This window comes from Mytilus edulis, chromosome 9, assembly GCF_963676685.1.
Source record: "Mytilus edulis chromosome 9, xbMytEdul2.2, whole genome shotgun sequence".
Lineage (NCBI taxonomy): Eukaryota > Metazoa > Mollusca > Bivalvia > Mytilida > Mytilidae > Mytilus > Mytilus edulis.
The window spans coordinates 69558143-69577872 of record NC_092352.1 but is presented as its reverse complement, the minus strand read 5'-3'; the positions used below and the strand labels follow the sequence as shown (position 1 = coordinate 69577872).

General features: G+C 31.9%; 1 protein-coding gene across 1 annotated transcript; it reads right to left on the bottom strand.

The window, feature by feature from the left end:
* Window positions 1–11059: 11059 nt before the first annotated feature.
* LOC139488905 (perlucin-like protein) lies at window positions 11060–15135 on the bottom strand. Its single transcript, XM_071274872.1, has 5 exons — window positions 15010–15135; window positions 13432–13520; window positions 12451–12556; window positions 11511–11739; window positions 11060–11159 (listed from the first exon to the last, which is right to left on the bottom strand). The coding sequence occupies exons 1-5, from the start codon at window positions 15059–15061 to the stop codon at window positions 11129–11131; spliced, it is 507 nt and encodes a 168-aa protein (XP_071130973.1). The 5' UTR covers window positions 15062–15135; the 3' UTR covers window positions 11060–11128.
* Window positions 15136–19730: the final 4595 nt, after the last annotated feature.

Below are 19730 nucleotides of genomic sequence, written 5' to 3'. Positions count from 1 at the left end.
TAACCATTCTGTCGACTGATCCGGTACATAGAAATATCATTATAAACAATTAAACGATGATTTACATATATCTGTTTTACATAACATGTTGTACGCGTATAAAATTAAAGGATAGTGTTGACTTGTTTATTATCATATGTTTGAAACAATCATATATCAATTTGTTGTCTACTGTGTAAAAGCGATGACCAAAACAAACGTTATATATCGCTGATACAGGTATGTGAGTGCTCAGGGTCGATCTTATTTAGAGTAAAGAATACCAAAATAAGATTACAAGTACACAAATATTCATATTAGTAATATTTAGTATCTTGTCATAGAGATCATTAGCAGTTATAAGGTCACGGTTTATTGATATAAAGCATGATATATGAATTTAGTAACTTTATCAAACAAGGAAATCACTTTGAAACAGTTTTTCCGCATGATGTAAATAAACAAAGTGTATAAATAAATGCTAACACTCCAAATGTAACTTATAAGATGCAATCGCATCATCAATTTATTTTCAGTATTTTGTGCATGTCTAAATAGTTGGAGTCATTATGAAGACAAGTGTTTCTTTCTAAGCCGTGACAACGAGACATTTGCCGATTCACTTGTGAGTTTAAATGGAAAGAGTAGTAGGACGTTACAAAATGAAATTTTGAAAAAAAATTATGATTTAGATTGTCCTACAATGATATATATATAATTACGTTTTACTGAGATATCCAAGTCTCGACTTTAATGGATTCTAATTATGGACAATGTATGCATAACAGAAGATGTTATCATTTAGAAGAGGATCGAAACATATCAAAGGGACATGCAAACTCATAGATCAAACATAAATTGACAACGCCATGGCTAAAAATCAAAAACAATAGTACACAAAACACAATATAGAAATTAAAAACAGAGAGTATATATAAAAGCAACAGTAGTATACCGCTGTATAATATCCATAAATCAAATGAGACAAGAACATATCCGGGTTACAAACCAAAAACTGAGGGAAACACAAAACAAAAGTGAATGGGATTGTAGTTATGACACAAGGAACACATTCCATGACGGTCAACAAACTCTCTATTGCTTCCGTAAACATTACGAAGGGATGATTTCAACTTCACCATTTGGAACTCTTGGTTTTAATAGGTTTAAGGTTTTGCGATTGTTCGAGTCAATGTGAATCCCTCGGTTTTTTTTTCAATTTGATTTGTATCTTCTTATAGATTGGTAAAATTTGCACATCATTAAACTATACTGGTAGTTTGCTCATATATGAAATCAAATGATCTTGTATATGAAATAGCTTAGAGTTTATAGATAGCAATCTTAAAGGACTGCAACCTTAGAATAAGAATTATGACATAATAATAGGAGCGGGAAATAGATGAACACAATATAACCTATTTTATTGTGGCTAAGCCAGAGCACTTGATGCTGTAGGAATGTCCGTTCGTTACAAACATGTAAGCATGGCAGATCTAATATGATGTGTTTCGAGGGAGGGATAGAACAGAATAATTATGTGTCAACTATTTCAACCAGATTTATCGTATAATACCAACGTTAACATGATAATGAAATACGTGTTTACTAAATTGAAAGTATTATTTTCTATTTTATTCTCAGAAACTGTGTGAAGTGATTGGACGCCAATATGGTATATCGGCATCATAAGCTACAGTTGATGACGCAAAAACACAACAGTATCTTACAGATCTAATGATCAAAATAAGTAAGAATACGTGGACGCTAATTGATTAAAAATAAACAATGAAGGATATTTTCCTCCTTTATCTATATTTACTTAAACAACTTGTGTGGTTTAATTTACTATTAAGCTCGGCTATATTTTTTATTTGATGTGGTGTTTATGTCAGTGTAAGATGCATGTTCATACAAGCTTTTCTGCTTTTTATTCGGTTGATATTACGCTCAACAATACCTTACAAAACAGAGAGTGACATCATGTGGTCAAATCCCAATCGCTGAATTGTTTAAATAGAGAAGTCATTCACTTATATCGTAATGCATATCCCCGTAAGCCTGCAAAACGATAAATTTCACTACACATTTGAACCATGTTTATTAGTTGGATTGAAAATGCAAATTTACTTTACAATGCAGGTTTGAAATTGTGTATTTGATTAATGCAATTACATGAAGTATGCGTGTTTTGTTTTTATCGCAGCAATAAATGTTTGTAACATTTTCAAAACCATTTTATTTGTTTTATCAGATTCCATTGGAATGTATATAGGATTAAATGACATTGTAACTGAGGGGACATTTCACTGGTTAGCCAATTGCAATCAGGCAACATACTTTAACTGGAGACCGACCCAGCCAAACAACAGAGGGGAAACGAGAACTGTGTAGCAATGCGAGTAGATCCAGTCATAGGCTTTAGCGAGTAGATCCAGTCATAGGCTTTAATTATTCTTGGACAGATGGTCCTTGTACAGTTCCGACCACAAACATTTGTGAAATGGTGTAAGTACTTTTGCAAAGACATTGAATTCATTTAACACTGTTCTTGTCGCTAATGCAAAAATGTATGATAAACTGTTGTGTTTTTCTGTATCAACTACCGAGTAATCTTAAAATACATATTTGTAGTTCCAAAATTAGAAAAACGCACTCTCTGTTTATGTTGATAAGCTTTTATCTGTCTGTATATATATAATTGATACATATCATAACTGAAAATAAAATTCTAGGATAGCTGTAATTGTCAGGATTTGTTTACACTTTACATGTCAGTTTATTTATTACATATATGCACACAAACATTTTATTGTTATTTTAGTTGATATTTAGATTTTATGCAAATACCTGGATATTGAGAGAATCCATACTATAGCATCGGTTTTCGCACAAATAATCTAGAGTTAATGTGAATATAAAACTGCAAAGGCACATCTATCATACGATGAGCACCTCAACAATTCAATTTAAACGAGGAAACTCACTGTCAGATTGATGTTTGTTGAACATAATTTACAAAAAAAAAACAAAAACAGATATAATGTACAGCAACATGATCTGCTTAATTGGTTCGGGACCAATCATCCTGCATTGGAATAAATCAAAGGAGGGTACACATCAATAAGACATCAACCAGACAACAACGAAAGTGAACATATCTAGAATTCCACTTGACAGAAGAGAACATCATTGAATTAATGGTTTGAACATTTATAAATAAAGGCAACAGTAGTATACCGCTGTTCGAAATACATTAATAGTTAAAGATAAAGAAAAAACATTTCCGGGTTACAAACTAAAACTGAGGGAAACACATCAAATACAAAAGGAGAACTACGACACAACAGAAACACAACATTAAAATGTCACATACACAGAAACGAACTATAAGCTAACAATGGCAATTTTCCTGACTTGGTACAGGACATTTTAAGAAAAAACTTATAACATACCAATAGATAGTGCAGGTAGGTTATGTATGTACAGAACCACAAATGAGTTGTTATTTTAATTCTTAGAAATTCAAAGAGAGTAAATCTTAAAGCATGTTCATGGGAGCTAAAAATGCAAAAACAATATCTTTTGAAGAATTTACTAATATCACATGCTATATAAGATTTTGGTTTATTTGAAAAATTACGGTGGTACAATACTTTTTCAATATATATATATATAATTCTATTGTGAAGATTTATATCCATATGCATTAAAGAAGCAACAATTTAACTTCATAAAGGGGGTTATATGCTAGAACAATTGGGGATCAGAATATCATTTTATGAAAAAATCATAACACACACACATTTTAATGTTAAATAGTATAGAATTCGATGTATCCTGTCTATTTAAAAAAAAGTCCATTCAGACTTTTCAGTAGTCACAAAAAAAAAGAGGACGAAACGAGCGTCTGGCGTACTAAATTATAAGCCTGGTACTTTTGATAACTATTTACACCACTGGGTCGATGCCACTGCTGGTGGACGTTTCGTCCCCGAGGGTATCACCAGCCAAGTGGTCAGCACCTCGATGTTGACATGAATATCAATTATGTGATCATTTTTATAAATTTCCTGATACAAAAATTTGAATTTTTCGAAAAACTAAGGATTTTCTTGTCCCAGGAATAGATTACCTTAGCCGTATTTGGCACAATATTTTGGAATTTTGGATCCTCTATGCTCTTCAACTTTTATATTGTTTGGCTTCATAACTATTTTGATATGAGCGTCACTGATGAGTCTTATGTAGACGAAACGCGCATCTGGCGTACTTAATGATAATCCTGGTACTTTTGATAACTATTCTGACCTTGGCGAAAGGTTGCAATCGCCAACAAGAGGAATAAGGAAAGTGTTGAACCATTTATTATGAAACAATTCCCGATACGTAAGGAATTGGTCTCTTTTAGATTCTTTCGTAATCTTTTTTAAATGTCAGATATTTGATTAAAAAAATTAAATGCCACGACGCAAGAAAGTATATTGTTATATTGCTATAAAAGATACGGCTTAGAATTTCATGATATTAACGGGTCTATTGATGAAGCATCCATGCATATGTAAAGCAAACTTTTGTCCTATGAAATATTGCCAAACAAGATATTATTTCATGAGTATGTATCATGAAAGTTTGTTCTTTGCTATGAAAATCTTGCCAAAGAGGGACACATTTTCATTATGAAATACATGTACCTTGCATTAGGTTTTATTCATATTTGGTAACAAAAATCATAAGTCTCTACATTTATAACCAGTCGAGTCAAATAAACCATTTGAGGGGCCACGCTTTTACGCATTTGTTCAGTGCTAAGAGCATGAAGAGCAAAGGTCGTGTACAGGAGTTGTGGCATCTTCTCCTGAAATTTGTTGTTCATAAACAAGCCAGTAAAAATCCATTCTCAGAGTGTCGATATAGTAAACACGCAGGGGGCATATTCATAGCACACTGACAAGTTATCATTCTAAAATTCATGTAATATATTCCACGGACGGTAAAACACATTTCATCGTCATCATTCTCATAACAGTTATTTTGAAATATTTGACCTTTTTTACTGTATATGTTCAAATCGTTATGTATGAGTTTTTTTTGTATCTCAATTATTATTATAATAGTAACCTAAAGGTCTATATATTATTTTTGTTTATTATTTTACAATTTGTTTAGAGGTAATGCAATATCTCTCAAAGAAGATAACCTGGAGATTTTGTTTTAGTAACTGATCACTAAACAATATAATATTTCATCATTAGGCAATAGCATAAATGTTATCTGGAGTCGGGAATATCATATTTGAGACAATCCACTACATATGATATTTTTCGGTTATAAAAGCTCAGAGAGCTTATGTTTATTTGTTATGTAACATGCCGACTATAAATAGAGCTTTGAGTGGTTAAATCTCAGGTAACTTATATTTGGTCAATGTCAGATAAAATCATTATAAGTCGTGGCCTTGATTAAGTAAGGTATTTACGAACTATAAACCTAATAATATTTTGTTTCCTAAATTAAAGAAATAAATCACTTAGATGAACTATAATTAAAAAGGCATAATTTAAGGTTTAATGAACTTCGTGTTGCTACTTCTTTAGTTTTTTTATGTTGTGTTAGGTGTACTTTTGTTTTTTGTTTGTCTTTTTCAATTTTAGCCATGTCGTTGTCAGTTGATTTTTGATTTACGAGTTCGTCCCTCTTTTCTAAGACATTCAAATAGGATTACTTGATTGTGTTATTCGTATCATTTGATGTAGCTTCTTTGTGACTGTGTCTTTAATAAGGACATTTTATATCAAATACTCATACAGAATTTATACTTTGGTCCTGTTTCACATTTTTGCACTTGAAATAAACTTCAAGTTCAAATCCTTATTTATAGACAAATCTAAGCTTACAGAAACATATTAGTGCCGTGTGAAGGCAGTAGAGTGCGTCCCTGTCCTGCAGGTTTATGCTCTAATAATATACTAGATTATGGAGTGTGTGTCCGAGCGAGAACTGCTCTAGTTCATTACTTTAGTAATATTTATCAAACATTAGTATTTCAATATTCAGCCCCATTCTACTATTTAGTCAGCCATCAGTCCTACCCTGATATACCCTATCTTTTTCGGGTAATTAATACTGATAGAGTTTGACATTTTTAACCGAACAGATTTATCAATTTTACATAACTTAAATTATTGTATGCTGGTTCATATTCTGGACGCCAGTCTTTGCTCCTTTATAATATAATTCACTACCAAAAAACAATTATGAAGCTTAGAAATGGAAAAATATTAAATACTAAACTGTTCAAAGGGTATCTACACGTCTCAATCTTCAAAATCGGTTATCTAAAAATACTACCATCGCTAACATTTTTAACAATAAAAATCGTGGTTACCCTTCTATCAATAAGTGTCATGCAATAAAATGACTTACATGTCCCCGTCTTTCCACCAACAATACGGTAAGGTCCACGTTTAATGGTCGCACATTTTCTTTGAATTTTGAAACTGATATAACTTGCAAAACAAACAGTATTATTTATTTACTCACATGAAACAAACCGGGATGTGGTATTCAGTACGTAGGAGAAACTGGACGATATTTATCTAAACGCACTCAAGAACATCTGTATCGTTTTAAAAGACCCAATAAATTCAAAAGTATCATTTACCAACACCTTAAGAAGCACAACCATCCTTTTAAATATTTAGCAGATCAACCTTTAGAAGTAGTAAATAAGCAGCCTGGTGAATCTCATTCAAAGTTTGTACGATCACGGAAAATAATTGAATTAAATTGGATTAAAAAATTACAGACAGTCTACCCTCTCGGTCTTAATGATAATATCATTAGAATTGGTAATATATCTAGAACCGATTCCGTTAACATTTTGGATATAGTTTCTAAAACTGTTCGTAAAAACCGTTCTCACGGTCGTAGAACAAATCGCAATCAAAGAAAATTTCGGACCAATCATACCAATATTTCGGACCTAATTTCTATTTAAAAAAACAACGGTAGACATTATCTGTTAACACAACTCAGTTCATTACCGGTTAATAAGTTAAAAAAAATTTTGGAGGATTGCAACACAATTTCATATAGCAGTCCTAAGTATGAAATTGTTCAAATTATTATGGCATATTGGTCTTCTAAACTATTTCCAAAAATTGATCGCCCTGAAGATCATAAAAAACATTTTATTAAAATAAAGTATGTCAATAAAGGTTTTGATTATGTAAATATTGCCTGTATATGTAACGACCATTCTGTTAAAGAACAAATTCCTGGATATTTTGATAATACTGAGCTACCTCTTATTTGTTATATTTACAAGAAATCTACCCGGAAATTTGTGTTTAATTATAGTCAACTGTGTAAAGATGTTAATATCAGCGAAAATACACCTACTTCATGTAATTGTAGTACCTCCGAATATATTTATGGACCCATTTCCCATGTTATAACAGGAGATCTTAACATCGTTCAAGACCGAGAGTTAAAATCATTCCTCAGTAAAGGACCTAAATATCGTCCCCCGTCAATTATTAATTGGAATGAGTGTCGTAATATCATCCACGACTCACTCCATACTTACTGTATGAAATGGATAAAACGGGAAAAAGCTGACAAAAAATCTTTGGACTCTTTTTTTATTTCAGTAATGAAGATAGTTGATATACGTATTCAATATTTTAAAGAACATTTTACTATTAACAATAACCACAAAAAACCTATTTCTCGTATCAAACATAAACTAACAGAACTAGCCAAGAAATTTGTTTTTGTCCCGGCCGATAAAGCTGCTAATAACATTATTATAGTTTGACGTAAATTTTACATTGAGGTTCTAAAAAAAGAAATCACCAATTCACCAACATTCCAACTGACTCCATTTTCAGAAAACGACATCTGTAACAAAAAACTTTTAGCTACCGCTTTACAAGCAGAGCCAAATACAATGAAAGTCCCAACTATGTACTGGCTTCCGAAGCTACACAAAACACCTTACAAATATAGATTTATTGCGTCTTCACGCCATTGTTCCACTACTAAATTGTCTATTCTTCTTACCAGCACACTTGGTACAATTAAAAACCTGATAATAAATAGTTCAAATAAGGCCTTAGAAAATAGTGGAATTAATTACTTTTGGAGTGTCAAGAACTACTTGATAAATTGCATGCTTATATTGGTGATTTTGAATCTGTTCAAAGTTTTGATTTTTCTACCCTGTATACCACATTGCCTCACATTCTCATTAAGAAAAAATTCACACACCTAATTAAATGGGCATTTAAAAAGTCAGAATTTGAATATATATGTTCAAACTCTTTTAGGTCATTTTTTAGTAGCAATAAACACAAAAACTATGTCAATTGGACATGCTTTGATACTATATATGCCCTTGAATTTTTACTAGATAACATTTTTGTTCGCTTTGGGGATTCCGTATATCGTCAGATTATCGGGATAAACAAATTTAATAATACTTTTAGATATTGGGATGATATTTTGGCTCTCAATAATGACGACTTCAGTATGTATATTAAAGAAATTTATCCTGTTGAACTTACTTTAAATAATGCTAATACTAACAATGACCACTGCCCTTTCCTCGATCTTGATATCTATATCATTAACGGAAAGCTGAATACTACAATTTATGATAAATTATCCATTTTTAGATGGTGACGTTCCCTTGTCACCATCTTACGGTGTTTATATATCTCAACTTGTACGATTCGCTCGTGTATGTAACAATGTTTTAGATTTTAACGAGAGAAATTTATGTATTACTGAAAAATTATTACACCAGGGTTTTCGATATCACAAACTAGTCAAAACATTTACTAAATTTTATCATCGGTATAAGGACACCATTCGTAAATATAGCTCAATATGCAGACTTCTTCTACGTTCAGGTATTTCACATCCATTTTTTTATGGAAATATTCTTTATCAAGCACAAAGGTGTCAGTATAGAAATGTATCACCCTCATGCAAAGCTCTGATTCCTTTCACGGATTTGGCTATACTTTTTGGACCTTTTGGATTATAGCTCTTCATCTTTTATATAAGCTTTGGATTTCAAATATTTTGGCCACGAGCATCACTGAAGAGACATGTATTGTCGAAATGCGCATCTGGTGCAGGAAAATTGATACCGTTAATTTTATTATTCACCTCAAAAACTAACAAAACCTTTGCATAGACTTATTAAGAAGGGATATAGTTACATTAAAGATTGCATATTTTGGCGTTAATATTGATTCACTTATAGGGTCTTTGCATCGGAACTAAACACATTTATTCAAAAACCAGTTGGCATGACACGGGTTATGATCTTCTCATATATGTTATGATGGTATGATACTAATCCCCTAACGGGAAGGATTGTGCCTGATGTTCATATGATGAAATCATAATCTTTCAGTCAGTTTAATTGAAGTCTGGAGCTGGCATGTCAGTTAACTGCTAGTAGTCTGTTGTTATTTGTGTATTATTGTCATTTTTTTTTCTTTGGTTACATCTTCTGACATCAGACTCGGACTTCTCTTGAACTGAATTTTAATGTGCGTATTGTTATGCGTTTACTTTTCTACATTGGCTAGAGGTATAGGGGGAGGGTTGAGATCTCACAAACATGTTTAACCCCGCCGCATTTGTGCGCCTGTCCCAAGTCAGGAGCCTCTGGCCTTTGTTAGTCTTGTATTATTTTTAATTTTAGTTTCTTGTGTACAATTTGGATATTAGTATGGCGTTCATTATCACTGAAGTAGCATGTATTTATTTAGGGGCCAGCTGAAGGATGCCTCCGTGTGCGGGAATTTCTCGGTACATTGAAGACCTGTTGATGACCTTCTGCTGTTGTTTTTTTTCTATGGTCGGGTTGTTGTCTCTTTGGCATATTCCCCATTTCCATTCTCAATTTTAAACTATTATGTGTCATAACGATTCACAACAACATAGAAAACACCATCGGAAATTAGTAGAGCATGATAATATATTTATTAAAGTCAGACAACTAGCTTTAAGTTGTCAAAGAAGGATTCAATCAGCAGTAATATCATGTTGCAGAGTTTTTGCAAGTCCTGCAAATAAACTCATCATAGAAACCAGGACTAAATTTTGTTATTTGTTTATAAAAAAGAACGATAGAGATTATCGGGATTACGACATATATTCTTACATAACATTTAACAGATGTACATAAGACAAATAGACTTGGAAACCATGAAAGTCAATATTGAAACCGTTTAGATAATTTACACCAATAGAACCCAAATAACACGTCACAATCGTCTAAAATTTTAAAATTACAAAATAAAATGTACAACATCATTGGATGGAATAATAAGAATGATTTACATGTTAATGATTTATCTCGTTTGTCTGAGCTTGAATGAAACATAGGTCGCTTAGCTTGCATTTCGTTTCACCCAATAATAACTTCAACCAGCAAATGATAAACACACGAACAAAGAACGACAACTCTTGCAGAATTTTCCTTTATGTTTCTGTTTATTTATATTTCCATAATCATTTGTTGATTGCACTAACACAAGATTTTCACAAATATTTTAATCGTCAGAATTGACGTTGAAGTCAATAAATTGTTTTTTTAATAAATAATGGTACCGATTCATGTATAACATATTGATATCTTCCGACATCAGAGAGCCCTGTTATAAGTCTAAAAGTTTGTAGAGCACAATGTTACGTTTGTTTTTTTCTTCTTCAGTTTTTATATAGTTTAAAAACAGATATCGATGTCGAAATAAGTTTGATTTTTTTACGTCATCTCGTGTTGGTTAAATATGCTTTTACAAACCTACTACCTTCGGAACTCTAATAGCCGGATGAAGGTAGATAGATGCTGTAATATCGTATCAACATTTTTTTAATCAAATTTGTAGTGAGTCTTACATGCTTCTAAAGACAAAAAAAAATATGATGTTATCAGCATGTTTAAAAACTTGACTTGATGAATTATTTCTAACGACATTCCATGTAACAATGAGGGTTCTCTCAATATATAGCAAGTAACATACAAACTAAATATTAAATAAAAACAACAACAAAGTTGGTGTGTATATATGTAATAAATAAACTGATATGTAAAATGATATGAACACATTCCTGACAATTACGGCTATCCAAGAAGGTTTCCGATATCTGCTGCTCTAAAATATACAAAGACAAATTTGAAAAAAATATTCAGTTGTATACATAAAGTAATTTTTATTTCAAATGTTTGTGATTTTTGTAAAAGTATAAGTGTTTGAACGAAGTCATTTATCAGTTAGCTTTTGTTATACATACTACTGTTTTTGGAACAAAATATCCGAACATATAAAATCTAGGAAGAGAGGACATTTTTTTTTCAATTTTGAAAATGACAAATAAATGTTGATTACTCGATAGTTGGAACCAAATCAAAACAAACAGGGGAAAAACAACATATTTTTGTACTGATGAAAAGCACAGTGTTAAAGTTATTGCGTTTAAATTGATTTCTTTGAAATAGTACTTACACCATTTCACAGATATAGGTAGTTGGTACTGTACAAGGACCATCTGTCCAAGAATAATTGAAGCCTATTACTGGATCAACTCTCATAGCTACACAGTTCTCATTCCCCCCTCTGTTGTTTGGCTGGGTAGGTCCCCAGTTAAAGTATGTTGCCTGCTTGCCGTTTGCTATCCAGTGAAATTCCCCTTCAGTTACAAGGTCATTTAATCCTATGTACATTCCAATGGAATCTGATAAAACAAACAAAAATGTTGCTGCTTTTAAACAAAACATGTTCATTGATGTTAGTTCCATCAATCAATTATTCATTTTCAAAGTTATGCTGTGATTTTTTTTGTATTTTGGTAATAGAAGATATGGTATTAATGCCCATGAGACAACTCTTCATCCAAGTTACACTTCGTAAAAGTAACCCATCATATGACAAAGTACGGTCTTTAACACGGAGCCTTGGCTCACACTGAACAACAAGGTATAAAGGGCCCCCAAAATACTAGTGTAAAACCATTCAAACGGGAAAACCAACGGTCTAAACTATTATATCAAATACATACCAACAATTGAGCAACGTGATATGATAATTATAGTGTAATATATCGTTTTCTAGGCTCATCGGAACATCCGTTTCTGTTTTAGTATGCTACTTCCTACTATTCAAACAAATGAGGGTTTGAGATTTGAACACGTGACGTCACTCTCTGTTTTGTAATGCATTGTTGTTATGTGAACGTAATTCAAACCAGTTTTTTTTTATCGTCATGTTAAGTTCCTCATTTTTTATTTGCCATGATAGGATAACATAACAAATCGATAGTAATTAAGACAGCCAAGCTTGATAACACCTTAAACGAAGTGGCAAAATTGTATTAAGGTAATGCAAGGTAGAGAAGAAAAGTTACGCCCCATCATTAATGTTAAATCTAACGTCTATGCATCCTTACTTATTTTGATCATTAAATTTGCAAGAAACTGTTGTGTTTTTGCATCATCAACGGTAGCTAATGATGCAGATCTTCCATATTGACGTCCAATCACTTCACACAGTTTCTGTTTTAAAAGATAAAGAAATATTACTTTCAAATTTCAAAACAAACATTTCTTCAGCATGTTGATATGATATGATACCATTAATTTAAATGACAAAGTTAACATATTTTCAGTCATTTCTCTCCCTTAAAAAACAGCATAAGTTCTTCCATGCTTACACATTCCAAACAAAAGTACATTCCTACTTAACCGACTGCTTAGGTATAACCATGATGAAATATGCTACATTAAGGAAATGTATCCCGCTCCTAATATTATTTCGATGATCTTATTCTAAGACTGTATTCCCTTAAGCTTGTTATTCAAAGTTATTGATATCATATACAAGATCACGTGATATGAAATGAGATGCAACAGTTGTTGACCGGTGATCAAAACGCATGTATCCAATGAGAAAGATACAATTCAATGATAAACTTGAGGGATTCAAATACTGTAAACCAACTTCATTTCGCGGATACTTTTTCAAGCCCTTTTAAGCCCACTACGTGTTGATTTAATTTTATTTTTATAGCGATTTCTAAATTCACTAAATGCAGTAAGATTAGGAAATAAATTATCGCGACGATTTATATTCGCGTAATTTAACTAGTCGCAAAGGTCGCGAAATTAAATCGCTCGCGAAAACTAATTGGTTTTCAGTAACTTTAAAAGAGTCGAGCCTAGATGTGTTTAAACAGTAATCAACTTCTGCTTCCGCTCATTATCTGTCATTGGAATTCACACTCATCCAGAATCGGGAATAAGACAAACTTCATACAGCGATTTATACAAAACATGCAAAAAGAGTAATTATAAATCATAGTAAAAGACAAAAATTATAATAAGAACACTTATTTTTCTATCCTCCCTCTGTTGATTTCATTTTTACTCACCAGTGAATCGGCAAATGTCTCGTTGTCACGGCTAAGAAAGAAACACTTGTCTCCATAATGACTCCAACTAGTAGGACATGCACAAAATACTGAAATCAAAATTAGTTTTTGTTTATCCTTTCATACAGAATAAAAATGCTGAGAACTGTCTAATATTTACAAACAAATGATATAAAGAGATTTGTCAAATTCAAGGAACAGAAGAATAATCCATGTTACATTTTATTCGACGCTCAGTTTATTTGCATCACGATGAAAACCTGTTTCAAACGGATTCCACTTTTTGGTAATCGGACTAAAAGCACATGGTGTTCTTATTCCCAATAAATCGTCGCATCTATAACTGCTCGAGCTATCTATAATAAAGTTACTTTTTTCATCACAAAAATATGAATATTGTAAAAACAAAGCTAGGAAAAGCTTGATTTTGCTAATAATATAACGCTCGTACTTTTTTTTTTACTATGTTCTCTTATTCTTTCTTTTCGGTTGTTTTTGTATGGTGCAAAAACGTTGGCCATTTATACATACATATGAAGGCTTTTATAACAACTTTGCTGTGACTAACGCTTTTACACAGTAAACTAACAGTTGATATATGATTTATGTTGCCTCAAGCATTGATAAACTTATCACAGTAGTACGAGAATTACTTTGTATGCCAAATGCGCGTACAATATGGTAAAAATTATCTATCGCTATTCGTAATCATTTTGGTTCAATTGTACAAACAAATTGCTCAAAATTTTCGCTGATTCTTAATTGGTTTGCAAGGCAACAATATCATTTTAGGTTATGTTCGTGCAACATTTAATTATAGTATTTGGTGGGGAAGGGTATTGCAGGTGTTCAGCATTTATATGTTTATCAAAGTCGAAATCAGCAAAAAGATCTTTTCGTTAACTGATCCGGTACACATAAATACATTCATTTACAAGTTAAACATTAAATCGAACAGACCTAAACATTCTAGTTGATGAGTTTGTCTGTCTTTTTAAATCAAAATAATGAATGCATGGTATGTATCGGGTTATATGATTGTTGGCAGGCTTTGAATGTTATCGCAAGGGATAATTTGATGGCATGTATTTGACAGCTATGCTTATCCTAACATTTACTTTAATTCTTATGTCCATAAATCAAAACTACAAGAAGAGGCATTTGATTATATATAACAGATTGAATCTTGAAGAATAAGTTCAATATTGCATTACATGCATTGTATGTAAGCTTCATTCTAATACTTTATTTTGACTGGCTAACAGCATTCTCGCGTCGTCAGTCTGAAACTATTTTTTTGAAATGTAACATTCATCATGACACGAGCTTCGACAATAAAGTGCACTGGTAAATAAAAGAAAAACTTGTTTTCAATCTTGTTTTCACCATCCTAGCAAAATATTAAATTATAAGAATTGAATTCTTCTTTTAGTAATTTCATAGGGTTGTACAAGCGATGACCCTGTGTACATTTTCAGAATGAAGCATGTCGGTTCTTTATACTAAATGTACATCGGTAAACGCTTGTACACCCCAAAATATTTAAGAAGCATTTAAATATTAAGAAAAAGGACTTACCAACTGTGGCTACAAATGCCAGAACACAAATTTTCATACAAACAAAAGACATTCTGTTATATTAGGCAGCAGTTTGAATATTGAATGTTGCATTTCTAGAGGCGATATTTATATTCGTTAATTATCTCAAGTTCGTGATGTCAAACAATTGCAGACAAACTGGAATGGGGTTTAACATTTGGGCCAAACACAAAGTCAAGGTCTACTTAGTTATTACTGATAATGGACCAACTTTTATGACTGGTATTCATACAGACCATTTTGATAAAAAGGTCAAATTTCAGAACAAGATTATTTGGAATATAATTTAGAACATTTATCAGGATAAGGATAAAAGCGATAGATAGTGATTTCCTATGTGATTAATTATTGAAATTTGAATAAGAATATGCATCCGTACATGAGGTGAACTATGAGAATGTTAATCGGAATATCCATTATGAGTGCCTCTGATGACTTTCACCTCGACGGAATGCGCGTCTTCCGTGCAAACTTATAAGCTTCATACATGTGATGCGTTTGTAGTACAAGTAGAAAATTGTAATCACTTGACAACTTAGTATGTGCACACGAAACACATTTCCAGAATACGCTTTAACCAATGCTCATATATTCACTGGTATTAAAGAGATAATAGTAACTGCAATTACGATTATCCCAATATGGCGACGGTAGATATAGGTAAAATCTTTACACTCATTTTTCTTAAATGTAGCATGCTTTTGTCAATAGTTACTCAGCTGCAAGGTTTATCTATACCATTACATCATATTTGAATCGTAACGGTGCACTGGAATCGTCTGAGCGCTTTGAAAATTGCCGTTGAAAAATTCGGTATGATAATCGTAACTCTATGGTATTTTTCTTCTTTGATAATCGTAATTTTCTTTATCGGATAATAGTAACTGAAACATAATAAATGTGTCTTTCAGCATTTCAATGGTATTTTGTGTGTTAAAAATGCAAATGTCAAGTTTAACGATGACATAAACGCATATAAAAATAAATGAAGAAACTTACAGGTTAATATCTAGGACAAATTTACCTATATATATATATATATATATAAACAGTCATGGGACTAAAGTGAGTTCCCAGTAAAAAAAAGTCCTATCATTTCAACTTGTATATCTATTTATAACTGACAACAATATGCATAACCTTTTAGTTTAAACATATTTTACTTGCAAAAGTAGCAAAAGGGATTGGACACAAGTTATAACAACATTAGAGACGTCCTCTCCCAATATAAATATAAACACAAAGTACATTAGATAATGGCGAAAAAAAAAACACAACATAGTAGTAATGCATGTAATACATACTTCAAACAAAAATTAGAAATAAAACGAAAAAAGAAAAAAAAATACAATATAATAAGGAATAATAATGAAACAACTAGACTGAAGTGAAAGGTTGTAAAGTAGAAATTTAGAATGTTAATTGACTGCTTTAAATCTTTGTGTTATTCTGATATAAGATTGTAAGGACTCAAAATGTCTTTGTTTTGCTGAAAAGAAAGGTCACCGTCACCAGCTAAAAGAAGCTCAATGGATATAGCATAACTTTCTAATTTTGAAAACAGTATTTCTCTGGCTTCGTTGTGAAGAGCGCACTGTAAAAAATAGTGTATACTATCCTCAACTGGGTGGCCACAGCTGCACGCGGGACTGGGTTTAATATTAACACGATGTAAATCTGAATTTAAAGAACTGCACATATTTCTCAAACGTGTATGAATGATATTAATTTTCTATCCCCACAACTAAAATAGGAAGGCGGCTGTATCAATTTGGACTTCATCTTTCGTTTAAAAATATTTATGTTTTGGACGTACGTATGTCGGGGGGAAGGCTATTCCATTCAAAAGTAGTGGATGGGAAAAAGGATTTTCTAGTTATGTCTAGTCTATAACCGGGTACTACATAATTATTACTGTTTCGCAAATCGTAGTTAGATACTTGACCAACAAGCGGGGGCATTAAATCACAGAGATAATCAGGGGCAGTCTCATTATGTATAGAATAGAACATATTGAGCATTCTGGATTTTCTTCTGTTCACAAGCAATTGCCAGCCAGTTTCAAAATATATAGCTTCCCGACTAGCAAACACGGGCAACCCAGTTACTAACCTCCCTGCTTCTAACTGAACATGTTCTAAATTGTCGGCTTCTTGTTGGGTACAACCATCCCATAACTCACATGAATATTCCATAACGGGTCTTATAAAAGTTAAATATATACGAGCAAGATAATTTCTATTCAATACATATTTCAATTTTTTAAGAACATTTAATCTCGTGCTTGCACACTTTAAAATATTTTCTATATGTGTATGGAATTTATCATTGGAATCAAAAGTAATCCCTAAGTGTTTATGACAGGAGACAAATTCTACTAATTGGTTTTGAAATTCTATTTCAATATCATCTGGGGAAGTATGGCAGGAGAATATCATAGCCTTTGTCTTATTAGGGTTAAAGTTAATAAGCCAATCTTTAGACCATACTGAAATTTGTTCTAAATCGCTGTTTAAGACATCCCCTATAGTGTAAGGGTTATTGCTGGAATAAGAAAGAGATGTATCATCAGCAAACAATCGAGTTAGACTTGTCAAATTATCAGCTATGTCATTTACATAAATAAGAAATAGAAGGGGACCTAATACAGAGCCTTGCGGAACTCCTGCATTAGTATTATCAAAAGGCGAATAGGCATTTGAAACGAAAACGCTTTGTTTTCTATTTGACATATAACTTTCAAACCATTTATACAGATTTCCATCAATACCATACGCTTTTAGTTTTATTAAGAGGACACTATGTCATACCCTATCAAAAGCTTTCGAGGTATCACATAATATAAGAGATGTTATACAGCGATCATCAAGTGACATGCATATCCTATAATAAATTTCTATTTGCTGGTGAACCTTTTGATATATACATGTACCTGTTAAAGATACGGAAAATGAAGCAGCTGTCGAGACAACTATTGTGGTAAGTAGATATTTTGATTTTTTTCAAAGTTTCAATGTTGTGTGCGCGTTTAAGTCCGTTTTTGTTTGTTTTTTTTAGTGGGGAGGGGGAGGGGGGATTAGCTATATCCCATATCCTAAAATTGCAATCCTTTCAATTCATTGCTCAAAATGAAAGTCACGTATACCACATTTTCATATATATGTTTTGCCTCCAATATCACGTTTATATTAAAATTCTGCGCGAAATGAACAATAGTTTCCGTCAATAACTTTATAACTGCATTATCGGATTTAACAGTTGATACCTTTATCAGTAGATATGAGTGTTCATATTTCCATTTTCCTTATAGTTCAATAAATATAGCCGTCCATTTTTTCCCCTTTGATTCCCTTTTTTCTATTTTATACTGATATAATATATGATTTTAAAAATTTACTTCAAATGTTTTGATCAAATACCCATGTATTTTAGGACGTTTCTTTAAACAGTGTGTATGGTAAAGGATCTAAAATAGTTACAGTTTATTGTTACTATTGTTTATTGTTACTTTTGTTTATTGTTACTTTTGTTTATAGTTACTTTTGTTTTTTTTGTTTTTTTAGCCTTACCTATAGTCTTAATACAGATTTTACAACAAATATTTTGTGCTTCAGAAAAATACATGACAATTAGGTTAGGCTAGTTTTTGTTTTCATTTAATAGAAAATAACTTATTGTATGGCAAGTATGCAAATACAAAAATGTTCCTTGTTTAGTACCTTCAATATTTGTCTCTACAATATCTTCCATGCATATGTATGCATCATACTTTTCATATACCGAGTATTTATGAATTTTTGAATTAGTTTGTTTCTAATATTGCGGAATATGCGTTATTTTATTCTCCACTTTGCAGTCATTCTTTGAATAAGTATTCCTTGTAAGACAATTTAAAGCCACATCAACTTCAATTCTTCATTTTCGGGCTTTTTGCCAAACTATAAGAGAACACAAATCCATGTTTGTCAAAGAACTCCACGTTACTTAATTTCATAATACACAAAAAATCCCAACCTTTCTCTATTCTTATATACATGTAGCATTAACTGTTAAAAGGATGTCATATTGTTATAATTCAAAATTAAATTTGTGTTGTTTATAGTTATTTTCTGAGATATAGAAATTTCAGTGACAGTCATGAAGTAGCTAAAATGCCAAAAAAATATGGTATGATTAACAACGAGACAACTTTCCACAAGAGACCAACATGACTCAGATATTAACAAAAATAGGTCACCGTACGGCCTTCAACAATGAGCAAAGCCCATACGGCATAGACAGCTAGAAAAGGCTCCGAAATGACAATGTAAAACACTTGAGACGAGAAAACTAACGGCATTTATTTTATTTATTAAAAAAACTAAATTTTATGATATACTAGTATGTAGATATAGGAAGATGTGGTGTGAGTGCCAATGAGACATGCAACTCTCTATCCAAATAAAAATTTATAAAAAGGTAAACCATTATAGGTCAATGTACGGCCTTCAACACGGAGCATTGGCTCACACCGAACAACAAGCTATAAAGGGCCCCAAAATTACTAGTGTAAAAAAACAATAGCATAACATCACAACATAGAAAAACACACGTTAAAATATCAATTGGCAGACTTAACTCAATCAAAAAACATAAATTAATACACATATGTAGCTGTTTTCCTAAGAACTGTTAATAATATATGCATAAAAAGAAATGTC